The sequence below is a fragment of the Lepidothrix coronata genome, unplaced genomic scaffold, assembly GCF_001604755.1.
Source record: "Lepidothrix coronata isolate B3197 unplaced genomic scaffold, Lepidothrix_coronata-1.0 Scaffold609, whole genome shotgun sequence".
NCBI lineage: Eukaryota > Metazoa > Chordata > Aves > Passeriformes > Pipridae > Lepidothrix > Lepidothrix coronata.
Window position 1 is genome coordinate 14,940 of NW_016690789.1, and position 11,005 is coordinate 25,944.

Below are 11,005 nucleotides of genomic sequence, written 5' to 3' on the forward strand. Positions count from 1 at the left end.
GGGGGGGGACACTGGGACATCAGGGGGACCATGGCGGGGGGTGGCAGGGACATGGGGGGCACAGGGACATGGGGGCACAGGGACGGGGGGGGGACACTGGGACATCAGGGGGACCATGGCGGGGGGTGGCAGGGACATGGGGAGGACATGAGATGTTGGGACACTTGGCAGAGGGACACAGGGCTGGGGAGGACACCAGGGGACACACAAAGGGATGTCCTTGATTTGGGGAGGTGACATAGGGGTGACACTGATGTCCCCACGGGGGGGTGCAGGGTGGGTGTTCGGGGGGCTGTTGGGGGCTGTCAGGGGGTGCTGGGGGGTCTCTGTGGTGGCAGAGGGACACCAGGGGTGGCAGTGACACCATGTCCCTGTGTCACCCCCAGGCAGGACCCAGGGGGACGCCCCCACTTTGAGGAGGTGCTCGGAACAGGGGGGGACCCCGAGGACCCCAACCCCCAGCAGGACAGAGTTGACGGTGAGGGGGGTTGGGGTGGTCCCTGGGGAGTTCTGAGGGGTTTGGGGTCTCTTGGGGGACCATGTGGGAACCGGGGGTGCCCGGGGAGGGTCCCTGTGGGTGCTGGGGGGGAATTTGGCGTCCTGGGGACATCACCCATGGGTGCTGGGGGGGGATGCTGGGGGGTGCAGGGGAGGAACTGGGGGGTGTTCTCAGTTGTTTTCTGGGGGGTCACTGACCTTGTCCCTCCCCCCAGGGCTGCGGCAGCGCCGGGGAGCCCCAGAGAAAGGGGGGGCCCCCGCCCGGCCCCCCCCAGACCCCCTGGGCTGGTTCGGGGTGCTGGTGCCCCCCAGCCTGCGGCAGGCACAGGGCAGCTTCCAGAGGGGTGAGAATGGGGGCCTGGGACTGGGGGGCGCCTGGGGGGGGCCCAAAACTACAGGGGATCTGGGGGACCCCTGAACTCTGGGGGGAACTGGGGGATCCGAACCAGAGCGGTCCCCCAAAGCAGGGGGAGGGTCCCCAAACCGTGGGGGTCCCAAATCTGGGATGTCCCCAAAGAACGGGGGATCAACCAAAACTGGGAAGGGCCCAAAGGTCATGACCCCATGTGACCCCTCTGGCCCCCTGGCCCCAGGGGTGACACTGGCCGTGGAGGTGGCCGAGCTCCAGGGCACCGTGGACGCCGCGGCCACGCGGTACCGGCAGCTCCTGCGGCAGAAACGGCTCCTGGCCAGAGAGAGGGGGGACACAGAGACCCCCGGGGACACCGAGACCACGGGGATGCCGGGTGATGTCAAGACCCAAGGGGACACTGAGGGTGGCACAGTGACCACGGGGGACACGGGGACTGCGTGACACGGACACTGAGAGCACCAGGGACGCTCTGCAGGTGACATGGGGGACACAGAGGAGCACAGGTGGCACCACGACCCACAGGGACACAGGTAACATGCTGACCCTTCCCAGGTGACACGGAGCCTTCCCAGGTGACGCAGCGCCTGCCTGCGGGTGACACCGAGCCCCTCGAGGACCCTGCAGGTGACACAGACCCACTTGTGGGTGACACGGAGCCCCCAGGGACCCCGTGGGTGACACTGAGCTCCAGCAGTGGGTGGCAGTGCTGTCACCACCCTCGTGACAGGACCACCCCAGGGCCCCCGTGTCTCCCCCAATAAAGCTGTTGTGGTGCCACCAGCGCTGTGTCCCCTCTGTCCCCAACGTGCCACCATCTTCGTGCACCCCATGTCACCTGGCAGCCATGTGGGTCCCATGTGACCCCTCCCTGCCCCGCCCCTGTCCCACCCAATCAGCGGCAGCCCCTTTGCCAACGTCTATGTTTATTGGGCGGGGCCCTCGCCCCGCCCCCAGGCCCCGCCCCCGGTGGGCGGGACCGACACAACAACGACTATGGGGAGGGGTGGGGTGCAGGGGTGTGGTCTGTGGGGGCGTGGCCGGGGCGTGGCACCCCCTAGCGGATGGTGTAGCGCACATAGGGCACCTCGATGTCGGTGTCGGTGATGTCGTTGCAGCAGAGCTCGAACACCAGCGCCTTGACGTGGCGGCCCAGCCTCCTCCTGGACACCCGGGTCACGATCTCCGTCATCCTGGGGGCAAAGCGGGGTCACAGGGGGGACAGGGGGGTCGGGGGGGCCTGGTCCTGGGAACCAGCACCCAGAGGGAATGCAGCCATGGCCTGTCCCCACCCCTGGGATCTGTCCTCTTTGGTACCCTGTCCCTCTCCCACAAGATACGTCCCTACCCCTGGGATGTCTCTCAAACATCATGTCCTGTCCCCCTCCCCAGACCCTGTCCCCCTCCCCAGGACGTGCCCCCTCCCCAGGGTGTGTCCCCCTGGCCCTACGGTTGGTCGTGGCGCTCGCGCAGCTTCGCCGCCGGCATGAAGAAGGAGTAGAGCATGGACACGCCCTGGGACAGCATCGTGATCTCCAGCTTATGCTCCTTCTGGAAGGGAAAACGCAGGGGGCTCAGCGGGGCACAGGCACCCGTGACCGCCCCGCCCCCTGCCCAGTCCCCCCAGTCCCTCCCAGCACCTTGAAGTAGGCGAGGAACTGGCGCAGGGTCATCTCCTGCCCGTCGGGCTGCAGCCCCTGCACCTCGAACCGGTCCCACAGCGTCCACTCCACGTCGTAGTACTGGGGGGCACAGCAGGGGGTCAGAGCCGGGGGGTGGGAAAGATCAGCCCGACGTGGGGGGGGTGTCAGCGGGTCCAACCCACAGAGCCACGGCTGGGCACAAACACCCACAGGGGCAGTGGGGGGTCTTGGGGAGTCACTAAGACCATGGGGTGGGTCGGGGCCCCTGTAGGTTCCCCCCACCCCACCCCCTGTGGTCAGGGAGCTGTGGGGCAGCAGCTCAGCCCAACCGAGACCTCAAATCCCCTCCAGAAGTGACCTCCCCCCCCTCCCCACCCCCGAGCCCCACCTTGTTGCGGGGGCAGGCGAGGGGCTCGGAGAAGCCGACGAAGGGCAGTGCCAGGTTGAGGAAGGCGTTTTTGTAGGAGCTGAGCTGGCGGTGCCCCTGCACCAGCTTGTAGAGCTCCAGGCAGGCCAGGCCCACCACGGCCGCCGTCGTCGTGGCGATGGCCGGGATGATCTTCCCCGCGATCAGTTTGCTCTGGGGGCGGGAGGGGCCTGTAGGGCCAGTGGGGGCAACGGCCCCTGATCCCCCCCAGGGGTCTGCAGCCCCCCAGGGCTCCACAGTCCCAACAGGCCCAGTGTGAGCCCTTGACTCACCCATGTGTGACCCACACCCAGTAACAGCCCTGGTAACACCCCACAGAACCCCCCCCCGCACCCACAGGACCCTCCCCAGCACCCACAACCCCCATAACAACCCCAGACACCCCCCAATAGCACCCCTGTGATCCCCCCGGCACCTACAGGACCTCCTGCAGCACCAACAGGTCCCCCACAGCATCCACAGGACCCCACATAGCACCCTTAGGACCCACCCAACACCCACAGGAACCCCATTAACACCCTGGGACCCCTCCCCAGCCCCCACCTTGTGGCGGTCGGCCGGGGGGATGTCATAGTTCTCTGCACGCAGATTGGAGGCGGCGACGATGAAATCCATGTGGAAGTTGGTGTCGTCGTCCTGGAGGAACCCAGGGGGGCAAGGGGTGAGCACCCGGGGCTGGGGGGCACCCAGGGGTGGGGGTGAGCCCTCTCTGGGGTGGGGGGGCAGCACCCACCTTCTCAAAGTCGATGGGGAACATGCGGAACCCGGGCAGCTCCTCCGGGCTGGGCAGCGACGCCTTCAGCTCCTCCAGGCGCCCGTCGTCTGGGGGTGGGGACACGAGTGGGACCCTGGCACCCCCAGGACCCCAGTGGGACCCCACTACATGCGTAGGACCCTCCCAGCCCTCCAAGTACCCCTCAACCCCAGCAGTTACCCCAATGCCCTGATCCAACCAGCAGCCCCTCTCACCAGCCCCCCTGAGCCTCCCCAGCCCCTCACTCAGGGCTGCATTGGCAGCCCCCCTAAGCCCCTCCATGCCCCCCAGCCCCTCACCCAGGGTGGCGTTGGCGCTCTGCAGCTCCTGGTCGGACACGTGGATGCGGACGCCGGCCCTGGGCTCGAAGGGGGGGACGTGCACGTGGCGCAGCAGCTCGGCCACGGCCGCCCGGTCCCGCGAGCCCGCGATGCCGTAGCTCTGCGCAAACAGGTTCGCCGCCGCCATCACGTAGTCCAGGTGCAGGGGCTGGAGGGGCACCAGGGTCAGGGGGCACCCACAGGGCGCGGGCGGCACCCAGGGCTGACGGGTGACACCCAAAGGTGACGCGGGGACACCCAAGAGGGATGGGATGACACTAAAGGGGGACAGGTGACACCCAAAGGTGGCGTGTTCAAGAGTGAGAGGCGTTAGCTGAGTGCCACGGGGTAGCACCCAAAGGTGAGCAACAGCCACCAGGAGTGACATCCATCACCCAATGGTGACATCCTCCACCCAAGAGTGACCAAGACCTCCCAACAGCGATGGCCACCCCCAAGGGACGCGGGGTGATGTTGGAAATGGACAGAGAGCACCCAAAGACAGTGGAACCCAACGATGGCCAAAGACACCCAGGGCTGATCGATGGCCCCTGATGGGGACTGATGGCACCTGAAGGACATGCCCCCCCACCAGGTGACAGCTCCCCCTCCCCACACGGGGCCCAACTCACGTTGTTGGGGTCAAAGTCAAGGGGGTGGGGGCAGCGCTTGGGCCCCGACCAGAACAGGGTCCCCGAGTTCGTTCTCTGCAGGGCAGGAAGTGAACGAGGCAATTAGGGGTTAACAAACCAACTGACGTTAACGATGCTCCCTGTGGGTGCCCTCCCCGTGCCCCCCAAGCCCCCCACCTGTTCCGGGGGGAAGTTGTGCAGCAGCTGGAGGATGTTGTTTTTGTACTGGCGGTGCCAGTGCCGACAGGCCCAGGCCACGCAGTCGGGCCAGGCCCGGGGCCGGTCGCTCACGAGGCTGCGCTGGACGGCCTCGAGCACCTCCAGCGGCTGCGTCCCCGCCAAGCGCAGCGTCCGCTCCATGAACTTGGGGTCCCTGGGAAAAGGAGGGACAAGGGGGTTACAGAGGGACACGGGGGGCTATGGGGAGTTCAGGGGTCCCAGCCAAGTGCACCGTCTGCTGCAGGAACTTGGGGTCCCTGGGGAAACGGGGATCGTGCGGGGTACAAGGGGGTTACAGGGGTCCCGCCCGGGTGCAGTGTCTGCTCTGGGAACTTGGGGTCCCCAGGGGAATTGGGGTACAGGAGGGTTATGGGAGGTACAGGGGGTTACAGGGGTGCCGCCAAAGCACAGCGTCCATTCCAGGAACTTGCAGTCCCTGGGGGAAAAGGGGGTACAGGGGGGTTACAGGAGTTTATGGTGGGTACAGAGAATCACAGGCGAACTATGGGGGGGTTATGGGGGATACAGGGGTCCTGCCCAGGTGTAGTGTCCACTCCCCGGGAGAAATGGGGGGAATGGGGTGCCATGGGGTGTGGGGGATGGGCATGGGGCTATATGGGTGCTGCATGTGAGAGATGCAGGACATGTGGAGGGGATTCACGGGGGCTTTGGGGGTGCCCCCTCTCCCCCACACTCACATCAGGTACTGGTTGACGTTCTCAGCCGGTTGCTTGAAGAGCCCCTCGAACTCGTCACGTGCCCACTGCAGGGGAGGGGCTGTCACTGGGGGGACCCTGGTGCCTGGGACCCCCCAAAACAGGGACCCCGGCACTCCCCAGAATAGGACCCCAGTACCTGGGACCCCTCAAACAGCAGCCAGGTATCTGGGAATCCCCCACGGGGGACCCAGACATCTGGGACCCCCCTAAAACAGGACCCTGGCACCTGTGGTCCCTTCATGGGGCACGAGGTGCCAAGCACACCTGGGCACCCCTGGCAGGTGCTCGGCACACCTGGACACACCTGGAGTGTGTGCTCGATGGCGTTGGGGAAGTTCTTGAGGGTGCAGATGGGAATGGCCTTCTCAGGGGGGTCCTGGCTGGAGCTGTACGACTCACTCAGGAACGGGATCACCACCTGCACGTTGCCCTTTGTGCCCAACGTGCCCGACTCCAGCAGCGGCTTCCGGTAGTACACACAGCGCCGGTCCATGTACAGCCCTGCCGGGACCTGGGGTCAGCTGGAGACACATCTGGGGGCTATGGGGCACCCCACAGCCACGGGGCATCCCTTGGATATAGGACATCCCAAGTGCTGCCAGGCCCCAGGGGTAGCCCCAGAAAAGGTCGTTCCTTATACACTTGCAAGGGTCTCTCCAGCCCCCTGAGGACCCCCCAGAGCCCCCTGCAGCCCCCAAAGGATGTTCCCCGAGCCCCCCAGGCCCCGCTCACGGGCGTCCACGTTGTCCAGGGCGTTGGCGACGCCGTCCAGCTCCTCGAAGAAGTCGTCGTCGAAGACGCGCTCGGTGTCGGGCCCCACGCGGTCGGTGCGGCTGCTCACGCGCAGCGCCGGGTTCATCTCCCGCGCCGCCGCCGCCGCCCGCTCCGACTTCAGCTTCTGTGGGGGGACACGGAGCCGGTGAGGGCACACCCCTCCAGGACACACCCTCCCGAGCCACACCTCCCTGTGCCTCTGCCAGTGCCGTGACACATCCAGGAAACTCCACCCAACCCGACTAACACCGAGCTGACATTGAGCAACTCAACGGCAGCACCTCGGTGGTGGTTACCCAAGTCCCACCACTGCCTCTACCTACTCATCCTCCACCCCGACTCCTTCCTTAGGCCCCTCCGATCACCACCCACCTTCAGGTAATGCCTGTTAGCCAAGTCAAGGCTAACCAACTCTATGCAGGTTCCCACCCCTTGAGGCCCCACCCACTCCCCGTCCGGCCCCTCACCGTGACGTCCCAGGGCCGAAACAGGAACTGGCGGTTGAGGTTGGACTTCTCGATGGTGTCCATGTCGGTGACGGTGACGCTGCCGTCGGGGCCGCAGCCCAGCCCCACCATGGCAAAGTTCTTGAGCAGCTCACAACCAATGGCCCCCGCCCCCACCTGCCAAGGACATGGGGGGACATGTGGGGACAGAACCCGAGGTGGGCCAGGAGGTTGGGGACACATGAGTAGAAAGAGAACGGGGCTGAGGGAACACTTGGGGATGCTCATGGGATATACAGGGACACTTGGAAGACGCTTGAAGGGAAATGGGAACATTTTGGGAACACTGAGCACCAGAGTAAAACCTGTGAAAACACCAGGGAACACTTTAGGGATTCTCAAAGACAGTCAAGACACTGCCAAGGACACATGGGGACACCTGGGAACACCACCCAAAATGACCCAGGAGGGCTGGGGAAACGCGGGTGGGAGCGGCGGCGCTTGGCAGAGTCACGAGAGGACATTTTGTGACATCTGAAGGACGTGAGACAAAACAAAAAATAGATTGCCGTGGACTCTGGGGACAGCTGGGGACACTGACCACAAAGTACTTCTGGGCGCCCAGCTTGGCCTGCAGCTCCGCCCCGAACACGGCGATCTGCCCGTCGTAGCGGCTGTTGCGCTGTGGATGATGTGACACCGGGGTCACCCGGCTGGGCCACCTCCAGGGGACACCCCTGGAGCCACAGAGCCACCACAGGGCCCAGGGGTGACACCTGCCCACGGATGTCCCCAAGGGGGTACAGCGAGGGGGTCCTCAAGGCACGGCCACCCACGGGGGCTCAGGGGCCACCCAAACCCCATCGAGGTACCCGCTCGTGGGTGTCCCCAAAAAGGGTGTCCCCAACGAGGTGACGAATGGGTCTCCTCCAGCAAACGTTCAATAACCAACATCCCACCGAGGAGACACCCCCAGGGGTTCCCCCCCCGGGGGTGCCCCAGCCCGCCCAGGTGCCCCCAGCCCCTCACCGGCCGGCACTGCTCCTCGGTGAGCAGCAGGTCGCGGTCCTCCTCGGGCAAACACTCCAGCGCGTCGAAGTAAAGCCACTGAGTGATGGGCGTGAACTTCCCCGACACGGCCTGTGCAGGGACAGCGCAGGGACCCCGGGGACGCGTCAGGAACGAGGCAGCAACTCCGGAGAGACACGTCACGGACAGGACAAGGACCCCGGGGGGACACGGGGGCCTGGGGGTTCCCGGGGGCCCAAGTGCGGTACCTTCATGACCTCCTGAGCCGCCAGGCCCCCGATGAAGGCGTTGACAGGAGCCAGGTCCCCGGTGGCCTGGAAGGCCAATTCCCGCACCAGCTCCTCGTCCAGCTTCGCCCCCGCAGCCACTTCCCGGGCCAGGGCCACCACCTCGGCCGCGTCACCCTGGGACACACACACCCCCCCGTGGCATTGGGGGGCACACACGTGGCGTTGGGGGAGGCACACACAGCTGGGGACGCCAACAAGGGGCCACGACCAGCAGTGGTGGTGGGGGTGAAGGGGCTGGTGGTCTCTACGGCCTCAATGGTCCCCACAGTGTCCCCAAAAACCTCCACAGTGTCCCTGACACCCCCAATGGCCCCAGTGTCCCCAAATGGTGGCAGGACCATGGTGGGGGTCCCTGTTGGTGCAGGACCTGATGACTCCATGTTCCCTGTGTCCCTTCAAGCCGCCAACACCTCTGACGACCTCAAATGTGGGCAAGATCATAGTACCCTCTGTGTCCCCAACACCCTCAGCGTCCCCAGCAGCTGGAAAGGGGCCACAGGAGTGGCCACGCTGGGGCAGGGCCTGGTAACCTCCACATCCCCAAGACCCTCAATGTCCCCCCACCCCACTGTCCCCCATGTCCCCACCTGGTGGCGGGGCCGGGGGGGGTGGCCGTGCTGGCGCATGAAGTGGTGCAGCCCCTGCCACCCCCAGTGCAACATCGAGGGTCTCTCGGCCTTCCCGAAATCCATCACCATCATCTCCGGCTCGGCCAGAGCATCCCGGAACCGCTTCTGGGACAGCGACAGGGACAAGGACAGGTGAGGGTCACTGCCCCCAGAGTAACCCAGTGACCCCCCAGTGCCTCCCACAGTCACTTTTGGGACAGCAATAGCTGAGCATGCCAGTGCCCCCAGTACAACCCAGTGACTGTACAACCAGTACAGCCGCTCCTGGGCAGCGAGACAAGTACAGGTGGGCACCAGTGACCCCCACTATAAACCCACGTCTAGCCAATTCCCTTATAAACTCTTCTTGTTACTCCCCCACTATGTCCCACTCCCCTCCTCACAACCTTCCACCTCTCCCGGTGCTCCCCAATCTCCCCCAGTGCCCCACGATACAACCCTGCCCCCTTCCAGTGCTCCCAGATTCCCCCAAACTCCTGTCAATCCTCCCCATCTCTCCCACTGCCCCTCCCTGCCTTCCAGAGCCCTCCCAGTGCCCCCCAGAGCTCCCAGTGCCACTCACGAAGTGGATGTGCTTGGGCATCTTGACCTGGGTGACGATGCCCCCCTGCACGTAGTCCCCGAACCCGCTGGTGTCCCCGATGCTGAAGGTGTACGGCCCTGGGGGAGGGGTGTCACCAGGGCACCCCCGCTCCAGGGCACCCCAAAAAGGGACCTTGACATCCAGGAGACCCCCAAAAAGGGCACCGGGTGTGTCAGACACCCCCTAGAACACCCCCAGATAACCAGGGTTGTCATCACACAGCCCCAGGGCTCACCGAGGACGCGGATCTCGACGGGGCCGCAGCGGTTCAGCTCCTCCATCCCCTCCACCTCGGTGAAGGTGACAAAGTCGCCCGTCTCGAAGCCGTGACGCGCCTCGTCCAGACACGTCACCTCCCCGGGGCACCCCTGGGGGGACACAGTGGGCGCTGAGGGGACCCTGACACCCAGGAACCCCCCAGGGTACCCTTGGGAAGGGGGAGGACGCACAGGGGGTGCTGAGCCGACCCCATACCTTGGTCACCATGGAGACCATGGCGCTGAGGGGCTGCTCCCCGTTGGGGTCCGTCACCACCATGTCGTCCCCAAAGTCACAGAACAGCTGCCTGCAAGGGGGGCGTCAGTGGGAGACCCCCAAAAAGGAACCTCAGTGTTCAGGAATCCCCTGAAGAGCCCTCCCAGCCCCCCTTCACCCAAAGAGGCCCCAGTCCCCAAGAACCCCCCGGCCCCCTCACCCGAAGAGCCCGCGCGTGTCGGCCACCACCAGCTTGATGCCGTGGCTGTGGCAGAAGTCTCCAACCCAGAGCTGCTCCTCCAGGGGGGAGTTGGTCAGGACCACCACCTGTGGGGGAACAAGGGTCACCTGTGTCACCTGGGGCACCTACCTGGGGTGGGGGGATCGTCAACTGGACATGGTTATCAGGGGGCTTTGGGGGTACAGGCACCCCCAGGGGGGTACAGGTGGCCCGGGAGGGGTACACCTGGCCCCTGAGAGGGGGGGCACACCTGTCTGAGGGGGCTACACCTGCCCCCTGCGGGGGGGCACACCTGGCTGGGGTACCTGGAAGGGCGCCAGCAGCTCCTGGGACAGCGGCTCCCGCGTGCTGGTCACGGCCACGTAGGAGTTGAGCTCCGCCAGGCGCGGCAGCGTCGCCTCCGCCCGGCTCTGCCCCACGTCCTCCTCCCGCAGGTAGAACTGGGGGGGCAAAGGGGAGTCAGGGGGGGCCCAGCACCCTCAAACACCTCCACCTTCTCCTCCTTCAGGCAGAACTCAAGAAGAAAAAAGGGGGATCAGGGGAGACCAGCAACCCACAACCCCCCAACCTCCCCAAGCACCCAGGCACCCCCCCCCCCCAAATCCAGGGGGAGTTTAACAACCCAAATGGAGCAATTGTGGGGGATTTATTCTCCTTGGGGGGTGTTCAGGTACCCAGAGAGCCACTAAAGCCCATGGAAAACATCCAAAGACCACAAGCAATATCCAAAACCCAAGGGGAGTATTTATATTCCTGGAAATACTTAAGGTCTAAAGGAACCTGACCCCACCACAAAACAAGTGTGAAAACTACTTACTCTCTCTCCCAAATGAATTACCCCAGGTGGGACTTGGCTAGGAGGGGGGTTGGGCCAGGGGATGAGGTGGAGGAGTTACCTGCCCAGGGGGTGTTACCTGCCCAGGGGGTGTTACCTGCCCAGGGGGTGTTACCTGCCCA

General features: G+C 65.3%; 2 protein-coding genes across 2 annotated transcripts in view; one reads left to right on the top strand and one right to left on the bottom strand.

Annotated features, from left to right (window-relative positions):
* The first annotated feature begins 30 nt into the window (after positions 1 to 30).
* Positions 31 to 1,651, top strand: CCDC115 (coiled-coil domain containing 115). Its single transcript, XM_017839956.1, has 5 exons — positions 31 to 74; positions 339 to 478; positions 714 to 842; positions 1,092 to 1,346; positions 1,424 to 1,651. Exons 1-4 carry the CDS (start codon positions 31 to 33, stop codon positions 1,310 to 1,312), a joined length of 534 nt encoding a protein of 177 aa, XP_017695445.1. The 3' UTR covers positions 1,313 to 1,346; positions 1,424 to 1,651.
* Positions 1,652 to 1,777: 126 nt separating this feature from the next.
* Positions 1,778 to 11,005, bottom strand: part of UBA1 (ubiquitin like modifier activating enzyme 1) — a 14,345-nt gene continuing 5,117 nt past the window's right edge. Inside the window, exons 4-25 of the mRNA XM_017839958.1 lie at positions 10,354 to 10,488; positions 10,028 to 10,134; positions 9,808 to 9,898; positions 9,569 to 9,701; positions 9,313 to 9,410; positions 8,709 to 8,855; positions 8,080 to 8,235; positions 7,832 to 7,942; positions 7,404 to 7,484; positions 6,824 to 6,979; positions 6,315 to 6,480; positions 5,887 to 6,083; positions 5,562 to 5,626; positions 4,822 to 5,017; positions 4,645 to 4,719; positions 3,992 to 4,181; positions 3,672 to 3,760; positions 3,482 to 3,574; positions 2,900 to 3,091; positions 2,509 to 2,610; positions 2,319 to 2,419; positions 1,778 to 2,061 (exon numbers count right to left, since the gene is read on the bottom strand). Of these exons, the coding sequence (XP_017695447.1) occupies positions 1,926 to 2,061; positions 2,319 to 2,419; positions 2,509 to 2,610; positions 2,900 to 3,091; positions 3,482 to 3,574; positions 3,672 to 3,760; positions 3,992 to 4,181; positions 4,645 to 4,719; positions 4,822 to 5,017; positions 5,562 to 5,626; positions 5,887 to 6,083; positions 6,315 to 6,480; positions 6,824 to 6,979; positions 7,404 to 7,484; positions 7,832 to 7,942; positions 8,080 to 8,235; positions 8,709 to 8,855; positions 9,313 to 9,410; positions 9,569 to 9,701; positions 9,808 to 9,898; positions 10,028 to 10,134; positions 10,354 to 10,488 (2,817 nt within the window). The 3' untranslated portion in view covers positions 1,778 to 1,925. The remainder of the gene's footprint in view (positions 2,062 to 2,318; positions 2,420 to 2,508; positions 2,611 to 2,899; positions 3,092 to 3,481; positions 3,575 to 3,671; positions 3,761 to 3,991; positions 4,182 to 4,644; positions 4,720 to 4,821; positions 5,018 to 5,561; positions 5,627 to 5,886; positions 6,084 to 6,314; positions 6,481 to 6,823; positions 6,980 to 7,403; positions 7,485 to 7,831; positions 7,943 to 8,079; positions 8,236 to 8,708; positions 8,856 to 9,312; positions 9,411 to 9,568; positions 9,702 to 9,807; positions 9,899 to 10,027; positions 10,135 to 10,353; positions 10,489 to 11,005) is intronic.

What these genes read in the sequence shown, in the direction of transcription:
- CCDC115 (XM_017839956.1), top strand. Translation starts at nt 31, where the DNA reads ATGGCGGGGGGTGGCAGGGACATGGGGGGCACAGGGACATGGGG. An exon ending in CCAGCAGGACAGAGTTGACG is followed by an intron (nt 479 to 713) that starts GTGAGGGGGGTT and finishes CCCTCCCCCCAG; the next exon opens with GGCTGCGGCAGCGCCGGGGA. An exon ending in ACAGGGCAGCTTCCAGAGGG is followed by an intron (nt 843 to 1,091) that starts GTGAGAATGGGG and finishes CCCTGGCCCCAG; the next exon opens with GGGTGACACTGGCCGTGGAG.